At 42.7% G+C, this 16213-nt stretch overlaps 1 protein-coding gene across 1 annotated transcript; it reads right to left on the bottom strand.

Annotated features, from left to right (window-relative positions):
• Positions 1-9663: 9663 nt before the first annotated feature.
• Positions 9664-13424, bottom strand: ggctb (gamma-glutamylcyclotransferase b; the record flags this gene model as incomplete). Its single annotated transcript, XM_028580811.1, has 5 exons — positions 9664-9828; positions 12474-12606; positions 12725-12870; positions 12949-13048; positions 13396-13424. Coding segments are annotated over 5 exons (573 nt in total), but the record flags the coding sequence as incomplete, so codon positions are not given.
• Between the last annotated feature and the right edge of the window lie 2789 nt (positions 13425-16213).

Below are 16213 nucleotides of genomic sequence, written 5' to 3'. Positions count from 1 at the left end.
TATAATGTTTCTGCCAATTGCATATTCACACAAATGGTCATGCTGTGTTTATGATAATGTAATCCAAAATAAACTACGCTACTGATTCAAAATGTCTCAGCCAGTTTACTTTTCTAAGTGGTATGTCCCACAACGTGAACAGGAAGCTGTCTACAGTCAAACTAACCCAGCTAAATGATTAGCCCAAATTCTGTATATTAACCCAACAGTAGTCAGGCAACTCTTGTTTATAGCGAACCTAAAACTGACCGAAAAAGACTATTTTCATGAACTCATAATAATTATGTAGTTCTGTACTACCATGCTGTGGAGCCTGGAGTGTGCCGCTGGAATAATTATACACTTTTATAGTGTTCAATTAGAGTTAAGTCATTAATCAATACAAAAGCAATCATAAATTGGTGGAATGAAGCTGTATTTAAATGTTTTATAAAGCTTAAAGTAAAATAAAACTAATAATTGTATGATTACATTTCTTAATTAACAAACCACATGCAGCAGCAGCAGGAGCTCTGATTGCATGCTGGCAGAAGTGATGGCGGGCATCATTGGCACATTAGTCTCTATTCAGTAGGTTGGTTGACATCCAGACTTTGATGTCATGCAGACAGTTGACCAGGGAGAGGGGGGAAGCTGAGTGGATGGTTTGGTGCTGATATAGAGCTGTGTATCATCGGCGTAGGAGTGGAAACTAAGACCATGTTGCCGGATAATCTGACCAAGGGGGTGCATGTAGATGGTGAAGAGCGTGGCTCCAAGCATAGAGCCTTGAGGCATGTCTTGGTTGACCGGAGCTGGATTGGAGCGGGAGTTGCTAATAGTGACAAATTGCTTCCTGTGTAAGAGGTAAGACTGAAACCAGGAGAGAGCTGTGCCAGTGATACCAAGGTGATGGGATAGGCGGTTGAGGAGAATGGTATGGGAGATTGTGTCAAAGGCTGCAGAGAGGTCGAGGAGTATTGAGTATTTTGCCAATCCTGACTGAAGGGGTTCATAGAGCTCATGGTTGGACATATGCTGATGGACCTGGGCGGCAACTGCTTTTCCAGGATTTTACTTAGGAATGGAAGGTTGGAGATTGGCAGGTAGTTGTTAGCATTACACGGAACTATCTGAGAGGCCTTAATGGGCCAGGCACTTTCTGTGGTAGAATTCCCAGTTTATGATCTCATGCTGCTAAATTGAGTGAAGATTAAAGGTCACATTCAAATCATAATTTAAAGTCCAACATGTCCAATTTGGCAACCCTTCCTCACAGCGTGTCTTGGGTTCAATCAATAGTTTACCTTTGTGTTGAGTTGAGGTAGCGAGAGCAGCTGCAAGGTAACAGTAGGCTGGTGTTTGTGTCTCTCTCAGAATTAGATAAATTCAATTCAATTTTATTTATAGTATCACATCATAACAAGAGTTATCTCAAGACACTTTACAGATAGAGTAGGTCTATACCACACTATAATTTACAAAGACCCATCAATTCCAGTAATTCCCCCAAGAGCAAGCATTTAGTGCGACAGTGGCGAGGCGAGGAAAAACTCCTTTTAGGAAGAAACCTTGGTGGTGAGAAAAACTTCCTTTTAGGGAGAAACCTCGGACAGACCCAGGCTCTTGGTAGGTGGTGTCTGGTGGTGCTGGTTGGGGGTGTGATGAACAATGGCAATAATAGTCATAATAAAGACAATGGAACAATGACGAGAAAAAGTATTTGTAGTAGTTCATGGCATAGCAGGGCACTGCAGGGCGTTACAGGACGTATCAAGGCACAGCAGAGCATAGCAGGACGTAGCAGGACGTAGCAGGGCGTTACAGGACGTAGCAAGGCACAGCAGAGCATAGCAGGACGTAGCAGGACGTAGCAGGGCGCAGCAGGACGTAGCAGGACGTAGCAGGGCATTACAGGACGTAGCAAGGCACAGCAGAGCATAGCAGGACGTAGCAGGACGTAGCAGGGCGCAGCAGGACGTAGCAGGACGTAGCAGGGCGTTACAGCACGTAGCAAGGCACAGCAGAGCATAGCAGGATGTAGCAGGACGTAACAGGGCACAGCAGGACGTAGCAGGACGTAGCAGGGCGTTACAGGACGTAGCAAGGCACAGCAGAGCATAGCAGGACGTAGCAGGGCGCAGGGATCAGACACACTTTAACAGACAAACACACCTAAAGACAGGATGAACTCAACTGACATTGACATTGACAGACTGTGCAGAGGTATTTCCAGTGATATCTATCAGCAGACATTAAAGGGTAGAATGCCTTTATTTGGTAAAGAGCTAAACTTAACACCTCCAGCATGAGTTCAATACCTCCCACAACAGAATCCTCAGAGTTGGCACTGGGGCAATTCTAGGTTTTTTAAAATGGGATGGCACGGGGGGACCAATAGTCAGTCAGGGTTAGGTTTACCGAGTTCAATATGTTACTACTTCTAAACTGGCCTCAAAATTTCAATAAATTACAAAGTTGCCATACAATAGGTGTTTTAAGTATATATCCATTTACTGAATGGAAAGGTAGTGATGTGACAGACTCTGATCCATGGAAATTAAATCTGTCAGATTGACAGCACTTAATGGATTGGGGTCCGCACCAGGGGAGGGGGGGGCAATCATATTTCCCCACCCCAAGTCCCCCTCTAGACCCGCCCCTGAGTTGGCATGCATTCTACTTGAGTACAGTAACGAAGTACAAATACTTCGTTACTGTACTCAAGTATAATTTTTACGTATCTGTACTTTACTTTGTTATTTATATTTCCGGAAACTTTTACTTTTACTCCACTACATTTCCTAAATAAAATGTATACTTTTATTCCATTCCATTTCCCCTGAGTGTCTTGGTTACTACAAAACAAAATCAGAACCATCGCAATGACAGTGGTGATGAAGATAACGTTACACACCTTTGGCAATAATCAAATGTTTTTTTTTACTTTTACTTTTAATACTTAAGTACATTTAATATCAGAACATTACTTTTGATACTTAAGTACAGTAAATATCAAATAACTCAAGTAATATTCTAGAAAGTGACTTCCAAAGTCATTTTCTGGTAAGATACTACTCAGTTAGACTGATCTCATGGAATGTTAAATCAATGAATGGTCCAATCAAACGTTCTAGGATCTTTACTCATCAGAAAAAGGTGAAGGCTGATATTGTGTTTCTGCAGGAAACCCATTTAAAAAAGTCAGATCACATTAGGCACAAACCTTGGATCAGCCAGGTGTTTCATTCTAACTTTAATATAAAGACAAGAGATGTGATACTGGTGAATAAAAAAAACTCAACCATCACACCATCTTATGCTATTTCTGACTCAAATGGCAGGTATGTAATTGTTACAGGCACTTTATTCTAAACCCCAGTTCTCCTAGTCAACTTTTACGCTCCTAACTGGGATGATGTTGATTTCATGAACAGGATCTTATCCTCTTTACTAAACTTGAATACACATAATCTTATTTTTGGCGGAGATGTCAATTGTGTTGTAGACACAGAGTTTTAGACTGCTGTGCCCCGAGACCCTCACCGCTCTCCAAGACGTCCAAGTCTTTAACAAACTTTATGGAAGAAAACGGATGTGTGGACCCATGGAGGTATAGGAACCCTGTATTGAAATCATTCTCTTTCTTTTCACATGTACATCACTCTTTCTCCAGAATAGACTTTTTTTTATTGATAGAACCCTTTTAGACTCTGTCCAATCTGTTGACTATTTGGCCATTGTGATTTTGGCTCATGCGCCACTACAGATGGATATTTCCTTTACTTTGAACAGAAAGGACCGCCCTCTCTGGAAATTTGACACCTTGCTACTTTCCAACAAGAGTTTCTGTGACAAAATCTCAAATTCTATCGATACCTTCATACTTACTAACAAATCTGATTCAGAATATTTCATTCTCTGCCCTGGGAGACTTTAAAGGTTGTTGTGAAATTATCTCCCACTGTTTTGTTGATTGGAAAGGACTGTATACTGTATATTTTGGCTGGTCTTTTAAAGGTTGTGGCCACCAGGGGGCATCGATAAGAATGCAGACAAGATGTTCCTTTTAGGTGTTTTATTGGAATAAATGTTCAAGTGTGTGTGGTTCTGAAACAGACATACAGGCATAAATCAATAAAATATAGACTCTATATAGGTGTCAAATAATGATTACATGCCTAGCAGGTATATAATAAAACAAACACAATCAAGAAGTTAAATTAGAATTTTGTTATACATGACTTAAATGCAGTGTCTTAATAAATGATTATTACTAAGCAAATACAAAACTTAGACATGCATTAGTACACTAAATCTCTTCAAAGATTAATTTCCTGCACATTAACTGCAACGATACACCACAGGCTAAATTAAGCTGAACATATAATAATTATGAACTGCAGAATTCTTCCTTAACATAAACGTTACACATTGTGCAAGAACAACATACAATGTTTTCCAATTGAGACACGTAAGGCTTGCAAAGTAACACCTCCGTTAATATACAGCGTTCTAAACAAACACGTGCAGTACGAGGCTCCGCCGTTATGCAATAAGGAGCAGCAACGTGCCACAACATTATTGCAGTGCAATAAACACAGTGTAACATTATTATGAGATAAAAACGAATAACAAACATCAGTATTACTTACTGGTAGTTGCACGCACCCAAAACTAGGAACTTAGAAATAAGTACAGCAACACTATCTTCTTTTATCTATATATAACTGCTCAGTCTTTCAACGCCAGCTCTCTCGTCCAAACTTTCCTGAAACTGAAACTTAAGCAGTCTTGTTCAGCGAACAGCAGAGCGCAGCGCCGTTTGGTTTATGTCAGTTTGGTTGACATAAATTCCTAAAAAAGTCAGCAAAGAAGTTCCTTAGCCATCATTAAAAAAAAGAAGCCGAAAAAGGTTGAATAAACATCGAAAGAAGTGGCAAAAACGTCAGAAAAAATGTGGCAAACGTAAAAAAAACAACATGGGCAAAAGTGACAAAAACTTTTTTTAAAGCGGCAAAATGTTGAAAAAGCGATCCTAAATTGATATGCAGGCCGGATCAAAGTCTGCGACGGGCCGAATTTGGCCCACGGGCCTTGATTTTGACACATGCAAACTAGAGGGACACGCCAGGGTTGTCCCCTATCCCCATTGCTGTTTGCCATTACTGTCGAACCTCTCTCAATTAGACTGCAGTCCTCAACTCATTTTCACGGTATCACCCGCTATGGAGTGGAGCACAGGGTATCCCTTTAAGCTGACGATCATTTCGTGGGGATTGACTCCCTCTTGGATCAAGCCTCAAGTGGCATCTCAATGAACTGCAGCTTTTGGTAAGTTGTTATTGCTCAGCACCGGAGGTTGCTGCTTTGTCATGATCCAGACGCCAGGGTTGGCCAAAACCTTCAATATAAAGATCAACGCCAGAGTCGTGGTCTTTAAGCCAGGTTCCGTCCTAGTAGTGTTGGCCTCTCTCCAAAATTGCTGGTGGAATAACAATTTCAGGCTCCAGTGCTGCTACATTAGTGTTATAGTGTTTAGCCTATGATTGGGCTCACGCAGGGCGAACACAGCCACAAGAAATGTCAGAAACACCAGGAAACCATGCGCCATGTTTCACGACAGTGAGATCAAACAGATCACCATTCATTGACTACCCAGCAGTCCAGTATCCACAATTAACAATACAACAAACAACAGGAAGATTTGTGTGGCTTAATAACAGCTGGTTTGAGCCAATGACATTTTTTAAACAGAGATGTAGGTCACATGCAGGTCACCATCACTCTCAGACAGTGATGCAGCTGCTTGTGCAATGGCCCATGTGTGCTTTCTTGCTGTGTCCCACTTAACTATTGTTGAGTCCACTGTGCCTGTGGGGGGTCCACTAGGCTCAGCAGTTAGGATTGTGGGCTGTATGGCATGACAGGATACCGGTTTACTGTTTCTTGAAGTGTGGGAACAAACTGAATGAATAAGCATGTATGTGTTGTTGCTATACAGTGTTAAAACATACTTGAACACAACTTTAAATATGGGAGGGAATTCAGGGTTCAAGGCTGCACTGCAGCCCTGACTCTCCTCCGCTGAATAAGAATGAGCGCGAGCTGCAGCTGCACAGCACAGCACAGTCTGTTTTGCCTTGTTCCCCACAGACAGGACAATATCTGTCCTAGATACATCCCTCTGTCTCAGATGATATGTTTATTTGGAATTACGTCACAGCTCTGCTTGGGTGGTTAAGAGGCCTTGAAAACAAAATGTGTCAAGTGAAGAGAGGGATGCTGTAGAGCAGCCTGGCTGGCAGAGGTGGGCTGAGTTTTACAAGGCCCAACTCTAAACGAGGCCAATACTGTGTCCTGTTTCCAAAAATAAACAAAAAGATAGTGGCCTTTCAGACACTGAACTCCAAAGAAGGGGACAGCTGGGGCCGGCCAAACAGCAAAATCTTGTGGAACATCCTCTCTTTCCAGCAACAGGCTCTGACATCCTGTCACCTTCTTCACTGTCTACAATGCTGCGGCAAACAGTGGGTCTGCCTGGCCTTCTCGGGTTATGTGATGGCTTTTTGACCTAACAAAGATCTGACTGGGACTGAAATGTTGTCCATTTAAATACTTTTGTTACTCGCTACTCTTTTCCTAATCTGATGGTTTGCCTGAACCTTTTTGAGGCCAATCAAAAGTCCTCCCCCAAACTCTCCAACATAGCGGCTCCTCTGGCCACACAACTCACCAATATTGACCTGAATATGTTAGAGATGTCCACACTGTAGCTGTCTGCTTACTTTGCCATGGCCAATATACAGTATACTGTCTGCGGAGAAGAGGCATGAAGGATTCTAGTAAAATAACCTAGTTCAACTTTAGGATCAAAAGTAAAAAGGGCTCACCAGCATTCATTTGATTTATTTTTAAAACTGTAATTAGTGTGGCACATTAGGTGTAAGTGAACACACACATGTTAAAGATATATAGGTAAACATGGAGGTCCAACCTATCAGTGGTGAGTGGTGCTGAGTTTATTTTCTGTCCTGTATTGCTTTGCTAGCGTCTAGCGCTAGGAACAGCAACATGTCAGCGTCGGTCGAACTGACTGCTAGTTTGGGTGCTGTCAGTTTCTGTAGTCTGTGGTCCAACATATATATATTGTGATTGGGTCTATTAAGTTAGTCTTCCATTTAACGTTTGCATCCACTCTAGAGGTGATTGCCTGAAAGTAAGAATACACCAAACCAACAACGTCTGTCTGAAGACACTTAATACACTTGGTTATGTTTGGCTGCATCAAATGCAAAAACCAACAGGTACAGGTGGCTTGTTGAATCCTCTCACCCGAGAGAGAAAACAATGTTATTGAACATTGAAAATGTCAAGGCTCATAAAGGAGGTTTTCAGGTAGCAGAGTCAAGCATTTCAACTGAGAAATGTCAGAGAGCAGTTTGTGACGAGCTCCTAAATAAACAGTATTGAAACTTATTATTATGGCATTGTAGATTGGTCCTGTGGAGCAGAGTGACAAATCATTCTCATACTATGATGTACCATGTATGATATGGCATGGCCATTTAAGTAATATTTTAGTTGCCCATGACTCACCGTGGTGCTACGAGCAAGACATTAGCATATTAAAATACATTTTAACCATAAAAACATAAAGGCATGGTTGTGAAGTCTCTCCGGTGCTCTTCAGTTTGGCGATCCAAGTGTGAAAGGGTTGAAAGAAAATGAGCCACTCAAAAGGATAAAGTTTAAAAAGCCTTTAATACATTCTTGGCTAAATCTTGTTTTATTGTTCCTTATGGTAATATGTAACAGTAAATATTCCTGGTGGATCTTCAACCTCTATACTGTCAAAATGTGGCCGGTATTTTCATGTGAACAGGCCGCTCAGGTCAGACAACAGACCCATCCATCAGTGGTTGACTCACGCACCAGCAAGGTTAGCCAGGTTAGCCATTCAGCAGTTAGCTAAGGTGCACTTGGTAAGAAGCTACAGTATTAGGGTTGCATCTTTTAAATAATGGTACAGTCGCAATGCTAAGTACCATCACAAATATTACATTACATAGAGCATTAAAGGAACATATAGTGTCTTACACTTTCCTTCACGTCCAATTATAGCCACTGATTTTGAATGTATGAAAATAATCCTGCAGTGACTTACTCGCTTTACTTAAGTAATACCCTTAAAGCTTTAGTGCGTAACTTTTTGATATTAATGAAGGTCTGTTACATTCAAGCCATTGCCAAATTAGTTGCTATAAAGCTAAATAAGACTACCAGCTCCACACAACTTTCTCTGTATTTCTCAGTACGCCTTTGTTCAGAAGATTGTTGCATTCGGGAACTTTCCAGCGGAAGAAGCTCGAGTGAAGATAGTTACCGCTTCTGAAGAGTCCATCATGTTTTTTTAATCCTCTGTGTCCTCCTTGGTTAGAAACAACTGTGTGGAGGAGGGTTGGGGGCGCGTGCGAGCTCACGGAGGGCTTGTATCATGTGGACGCGCAGACAGTTTTGTTGTCATTACTTAGAATTCCTCATGGGGGCGGCAGAAAATACGCACTATAGCTTTAAGCCTGCTATTTTTGTAAAAACATAAAGGCATGATTGTGAAGCCCAAAATAAACCGGGTTTTATTGTTTCTTATGGTGATATGTATTCAATAAACACGTCACACCTCGATACTGTGAAAATGTGTCAAATCATCTGAACAGGCCTGTTCAGGTCAGACCACAGACTCATCACTGCTGTGTTCTAAGTTAAAGGTCCCATGACATGGTACTCTTTGGATGCTTTTATATAGACCTTAGTGGTCCCCTAATACTGAGTAATACTGAAGTCTCTTTCCCGAAATTCATCCTTGGTGCAGAATTACAGCCAATAGAGCCAGTCCCACAATGAGCTTTCCTCAGTATGTGCCATTTCTGTGTCTGTAGCTATTAAGGAGGAGAGAGAGGGGGGGGCAACGTGGAGGGTGGGGGTGTGGCCTTGACCAACTGCCACTTTGCTCGTTTGAAAGCCATGATGTCTCTCTCTCAGAAAAGGGAGGTAATCTTGCTCCTTATGATCTCATAATACCCTCATAATACCCAGGGCTCGGTTTACACCTATCACCATTTCTAGCCACTGGGGGACCATTAATGTTAAAAAAGCTCATAAAGTGAAATGTTCATGCCATGGGACCTTTAAGGTTAGCCATTAAGCAGCTAGCTAAGGTGCACTTGTTAAAGGTGCTCTAAGTGATGTTGGGTGACATCACTTCCTGTTGACGTTCGAAGTATTTTCAAACAAAACGAGACTAGCTCGCCCCTCCCTCCTCCTCATCCCGTCCCCTCTCCCTCCCTTCTGTGCTTCCGCGCCCTAACACCCCACCCCCACCCCCCATATCCTTCTTGTCGGTTATTGGCTGGAACACTGTTTGTTATGTTTGGTGGTGCAGGTTGGTACAGATGGTTTTTGTTGCCATTCGTAGAGCCTGGGCTGTCTACAGCAGTGTGTTCAGGGGACAGGCAGGTGGCGGATAGTGATGAGATGTTTGCTGTATGTGACAAAAAATGTTGTAGCCTAAAAAACACGTGACATCGCTTAGAGCACCTTTAAGAAGCTCCAGTATAAAGGGTTGCATACAGTGTTACGAGGACTTTCCTTTGGTAAAAAGTGGAGCTGGACTCTGCTGGATTATCAGGCATCAGAACAGTGGTTGTCCCGCTCTTTGGCTCTCCTTCTGGCTCGCTCCAGTACAGCCATCATGGGCAGAGGGCCCTCATACATGTTGGTCTTGATGGCTCTCAGCCTCTCCTGGTAGTCCTTTGGCAAGCCGTTCTGCTCCGCTCCCATTACAATCACCTGCAGTGAGCCATGAAGCTCAAAATGTTATATGGTCCCTGATTTACTCATGACCCACATCCCTGAAAGTTCTCCCAGCTCACTGTGTTGGATGTTCTGAAACTCAGCTGTACTGTGTTGAGTCAGATCAGAAGACAACGTATTATTTGAAAAAAGTAAAGGGTTGAATCATACATCACACAACTTACTTTGACGTGAGCACTGTATCAATAAACCACAGCACCCTCATTATCCCCCCCAGCAGATTAGAGTCTTTCCACCTCTGTAATCATTTTATTTATTATTTATTAATCCCCAGTGGGGAAATTACAATTTACACTCTGTTTTTGAATCAAAATGGCCTGAAATACAAACACGTGCTCAGGACCTATTCATGCACAAATGGAGAGATGTCAGAGTGAGTGGGCTGCCAGTGTACCTTACAGTGCTGGACCAGCGCCCTAAGCGGTTGGGGGGGGGGGTACGGCGGTTGCTCAAGAGCACCTGGCAGTGCCCAGGAGGTGAACTGGCATCTCTCCAGCTACCAATCCACACTCTGTACTTTGGTTCATACTGGGGCTTGAACCGGTAACCCTCCAGTTCCCAAACCAACTCCCTACGGACTGAGCTTCTGCCTTTACTGCACTGTACCGTACTGTACTGTACTGTATTGCACTGCACTGTAGTGCACTGTACTGAACTGTATCGTACTGTACTGTACTGTACTGTACACTATTGTTCAGTATGTAAGCTGTGTGGGCTACACACAGTAATTATCCAAAGATCACAGTAAATGTATGTGCTCACACAGAGAGACGAGGTCCAGAACAACAGAGGGAACAGTACAGTGGACTCGTGCATACACACCATAGAGACAAAGCTGAGCCCACAAAGCCCCGCTGCCTTTCTCTCAGGCATGTTCGCAGCTCTCACATGTGCAAACGAACAGTCTGGTATTTCAGCTTACAAACTGTCGGAGCTGTGAAACGTGGCGAGTGTCCTCACTGTTTGGACGTGTTGATCACACAATCAGGTGAGTAGACTCACCCCTGTTCCAGATGCTTTACACAGACACATGGGTTGGACTGACACACACGCACACACACAGACACGCACACACACACACACACACACACACACACACACACACACAGACACACCGTCCTGCTGACACTACTCAGAGCACCACACGTGGATTCATCCGCCACTGAATATTAGATTTACTAATGAACTACTACTTACCTACTCATACAACTAACATTAAACATTAACATTAATGTAGTTATTTGAGTATATCCATCTTATATTATTTTATAGTTGTACTCCACTACATTTCAGAGGGAAATAGTACATAAAGACACACACATGGTAAGCTTGTAAAATACAAAACCAGTTGTTAGAAGCTCCACCAAAGAGACATTTCCCCTCTAAACTTCTCCGGTGGTTTTGTTTTATTGTTTGAGGCCCAAAGACTCCAAATGATGTGTCAGTGCTGGAGTATGGTCTGGATAAACCGGTTATCTATTCTGGGATAGGGAGAAACACTCTTGTTTGTATTGTATTTCTTTAAAGAGCCCCTATTATTATGCTTTTGGGGATTCCCCCCCCCCCCATCTTTTAGTGTGTAATATACGTTTTTGAGGTACAAAAGAACCCATTTCACTCTCAACCTGTTTAAAATTCCTCAATTAATGATGTCATTAGTTGAGAAAGCCAGCCCAGTTTTGCAGATGCCCTGCCCATAGGTGCTGCCTGAGCAAGCACAGCCCGCCCAGTGGCTTGTTTGAATTTGGTTGACCAATCACAACCGAGTGGGCCAGTTGACCAATCAGAGCAGACTGAGCTTTTCAGGCAGAGGAGCAGTATGAGAAACATAATATGTTTTTGAAAATCAAACCATGTAAACCTATTCTAGTAGACCCCAAGAGTGCAAATATGACACTGAAAAGGAGTATAATAGGGGCTCTTTAAACCAATCACAATCATCCTGAGCAGCGCTAACCCACGATGGTGCCCTTGCAAAGAAGAAGACAGAGTTAGTGGAAAGGCCGACTGGAAACTAGCTAGCTAACTGTATCTAAAGCTAAACTAGCTCCTGCTCAAGCAGCTCCAACAGTGGAACTTATTATGTCAGATATGATAAAATATCAGTCACACACTGTGACTTTTACTAGTAAGATTGTAAATACAGGACTTTTACTTTTATTAAATTATGTATTTTTTTTTTTTTTTACATATATACTTTTAACTTAAGTAAAGGATCTGTGTTCTTCTTCCACCACTAAAATTATCCACAACAAATACACTATTTCCTTTTAATTCAGTAATGTTGGCCAACAACTACTGTGACCAGCTGTTTTTGGAAATGACTGAGCCTTTTTAAAACATGAAACTATATATTTGTGAGCCATTTTTTAAAGACGCATCTTCAGTAGAAACCAGTGGGTTTGGGGCTGGGTGCCACTAACAGGGTCGGGAGAGACGGGCCAACACGCAGTTGGTTTGGGTTTTTATGGCAATTGTTAACATTAAAACATGTAGCCTCATCAGCATTATCTTTTAAACTTGATATTCTCATGGTTGAAGAACCTGCTTGGCATTCACAACTGGCTGTAAAGAATCCCCCCCCCCCAGCATGACCTGTAGCGTGGATGCAGCATTCTTACCTGCAGGTACTGTGGCGACGGTGGGGCGTACACACAGCTGTTCATTATGTACGTACGACAGTGGAGCTCCTGGCCTTTTGTCTTCACTGAGAGCTCCACAGGACTGTACGCACCTAACGTCACATTCTCCTGACTGAGTGTGTCACCCATGCAGGCACATTGAAACACAAACAACACACACACACACGGTAGATGTCAGTTTTACATGCGAAAATGAAAAGAAATCCAGCAGAGGCCATAAAAGATGTCACCTGTCCAGAGACTCCAGGTCAGACATGCTCATCCTCCACACCACGCCCCACACCTCGTCCCCTGGGCTGTGCTCGATGGTGGCCACACCTCCATGCCACCGGTCACTGGCCAGGCCTTTATAGTTCCCAAACACCAATCTATAGTCCTGAAAAAGAGAGAAAAAAGATGTAAGTGTGCACGGCTTATGGGACGGCTCACTGACACTCCTGATATCAGATTGTACCATGAGCCGGGCCACACAGTGCACCATGGCGGAGGGATTCTTCAGCTGCAGCCGCTCCTTCAGCAGGTTGCTGCCGTATGCAAAGTACAGGAAGGTGTGCCTATTCTCCATGCCGTCTGCCAGGAGGAAGACGAGAACAAGAAGGGCTGAGAGGAAGGCAACAATGACGGAGGTGGAGAGTGGAGTGTTTGGAGGTGAGAGAGCATGAGCTGCAGTGACCGAATGAAGTCCTGGCCTTCCAGCACTCACACACCATTGTCATGCTAATCCGCCGAGCTCTATTCACACTCACAATACTGGTCTGCCTCATGTGTTGAGCCAACAGCTCTGAGCTCACACACACACACACACGCACGCACGCACACACACACACACACACACACACACACACACACACACATACACACACACACACACACAAAATCAATAAAGTTGCATCATGGTAACTCAGACAGAGAGCTGTTAGACAGCTGTCTCTGTGTGTGTGTGTGTGTGTGTGTGTGTGTGTGTGTGTGTGTGTGTGTGTTCAATCAATAGTGAGCACTGTCTTTTCCCATCTCTTGACTGACGAACATCATTATCTCATATACACTCCATCCGTCATCGTCCACCTGTAGGACCTCTGACAGCAACAACAGCGACGACAATTTATTTAAGTCCACTTGAGGGGAGCAATTTACATTTTTTTAGATATTATAGATGCAGTTAAATACATTTACAAAATCATGGGTCATTGGCATACAGCAGGTCGTTAAAATATTAAGCATATCCCTATGTTCTCATGGGTAGAAGTAACTTCTGGCGTCTTCGCCACATATGGCGGCTGCCTATGATAGCAGACAGAGCACAGTACTTTGCTAGCCGTTTAGCCCTCTTTTTGGGCGATTGATATTGTACATTTTAAATTGCTTTATGTTTTTTATGTACTCAGGTCTCTCTTGAAAATTAGATCACAATCTCATTAGGACACACACACACACACACACACACACACACACACACACACACACACACACACACACAACAACATAATATATGCATAATAATGTGACTATAGCATGGTATGGTTACAGAGGCTATACCCTGGTAAATATCTTGGTGGTGACAACATATAATTATTATATGTCATACAGGAAACCTGAGGGTAATAGGAAGTAGGGCAGAAAACCTCAGCAATGACTTGTTACAGTAACAACAGTATAACAGCCTCATGCCATTACTATAATGATCAGAGGATACAGAGGTTTTAATTTCCCAGCCTTGGTTCATGGTTATTACACCAAAACTACCATCTGTGTCTCCAGGTGAGGCGTCACAGCATGGGAAGGTATTACTTGGTTTTTAACCCCAGAATAATTGAGAAAATATTTCCCTAATATAACCTGATTATTGTACACAATGTTTACAGTGCTATCACTGGCATGTATTTACCCATCGTAATCCACCTCTTTGTGCCCCATCAGGAATTAAACCCCAATATCATGAATCTGTCATTGACTGAGTGTAATGTGATGGCTGCTGTTTGACCCTTGAGTCACCTTTCAGGGCACTTCCTATGCTTTGTCATATAAGTATGCAGAGGACAACAGACCTGTTATAGTAGCTGTGTCATGGCTTTATTTTTTCCATCACAATCAGCTAGTACCACAGCAACAACAAGCATGCAGTACAAACATGACACATACTGTAAAGCCTACTTCCTCGTCGTATCTGCTGTGTGTAAAAGCAGAACTCTCTGGCAGCCGAGCTTATCAGGACCTTTATCTGTTTCTCTCTCTCTCATTCTGTGTGTGTGTGTGTGTGTGTGTGTGTGTCAGCGAGCAGGAGGCTTTACCTGCTTCCACACATAACTCATGTTTTAATATTCGTCTCCGCTTGTTGGCTCAGCTTCAGGAATTGTGGGATTAGTTGAATTTCTTGTGGCTGACAGTAAAACAATTAATTTAATACCAGCTGAATATCTGGTGAGTCATTGTCATCTGATCTAATGTATTGATTTATTGACGGTCTGTTGATGTTTGAGTGATTTCAACAGTCTTGCTGTCTTTCCTTAACCTTACCTTAACACACAACCTGGTGTCCCCCCCCCCTCACATTCAATGTATATGTACATAGCACATTACACAATGACACATGACTATCATCAACACAGTACCCTGGACCAGGACATCCAATCAGGATTTTTTCTTTATGACATCCGGTGTCTTGACATATATACGTGACCTGGCATAGAGCTGGGCAATATATCGATATTATATCGATATCGTGATATGAGACTAGATACCATCTTAGATTTTGGATATCGTAATATCGTAATATGGCATAAGTGTTGTCTTTTCCTGGTTTTAAAGGCTGCATTACAGTCAAATTATGTCATTTTCTGAACTTACCAGACTGTTTTAGCTGTTCTATTATTTGCCTTTACCCCCTTGATTATTTATCAAATATCTCATTGCGTAAATATTTTGTGAAAGCACCAATAGTCAACACTACAATATCGTTGCAGTATCGATATCGAGGTATTTGGTCAAAAATATCGTGATATTTGATTTTCTCCATATCGCCCAGCCCTAAATATGCGGGCCAAGTCTGGTTGTTGGGTTTTCTGTTGGATTTTGTGAAATGTAGTTGGGTTTTCCTTTCTGTTCATTTTCTGAGAGGTTTTGGGGTTTTGCACCGAGGACCAAGAGCCTCGGATCATTCTCATCGCTCTCCTCTGTTCGTATAGAGCTTGCATCCGTGCCTGCCGGTGCGTTGGGATGCTGAGGCTATCAGCCATCACAGCCAAGCTCTTCATCCACTTTACCTCAGCGCCTGAAGAGGAGTCTGCTGTCTGTGAGGACAACAACCATGTGGTTATGTCATTGTGTTTTTTGTCTTTTCTTTTGTGAATTACCTTCATCATTGTTCCTTACCTGTCCCAAATGATTTGTAAATGAACTGATGACTTTGTTTTTAGTGTCATCGGCTTTCTTGCCAGTGGTGCTGTTTCATTTTGCTCAGAAGATGGCAGCAGACACACATCACTCAACTGCGGCTCATGTTGTGGTGTCGTGCTTTGTGCCGTTATAAAGGTGAAGGTCTTCTACACGTGTTCAGCTGTACCGACACACATGTGCTGTGTTCACCATCTTTTACATACATACCTTTATACACCTCTTTAGATCACACCTTGTATCTACATCTTACATTGACATTTATTCATGTCCAATCTGGAGGTACTTGTACGTTATACTTGTACTCCACTATATTTCTCCACAAGCTT

Source organism: Perca flavescens, chromosome 6 (genome assembly GCF_004354835.1).
Source record: "Perca flavescens isolate YP-PL-M2 chromosome 6, PFLA_1.0, whole genome shotgun sequence".
NCBI classification, from domain to species: domain Eukaryota; kingdom Metazoa; phylum Chordata; class Actinopteri; order Perciformes; family Percidae; genus Perca; species Perca flavescens.
This window is presented reverse-complemented; position numbering and strand designations above follow the sequence as displayed.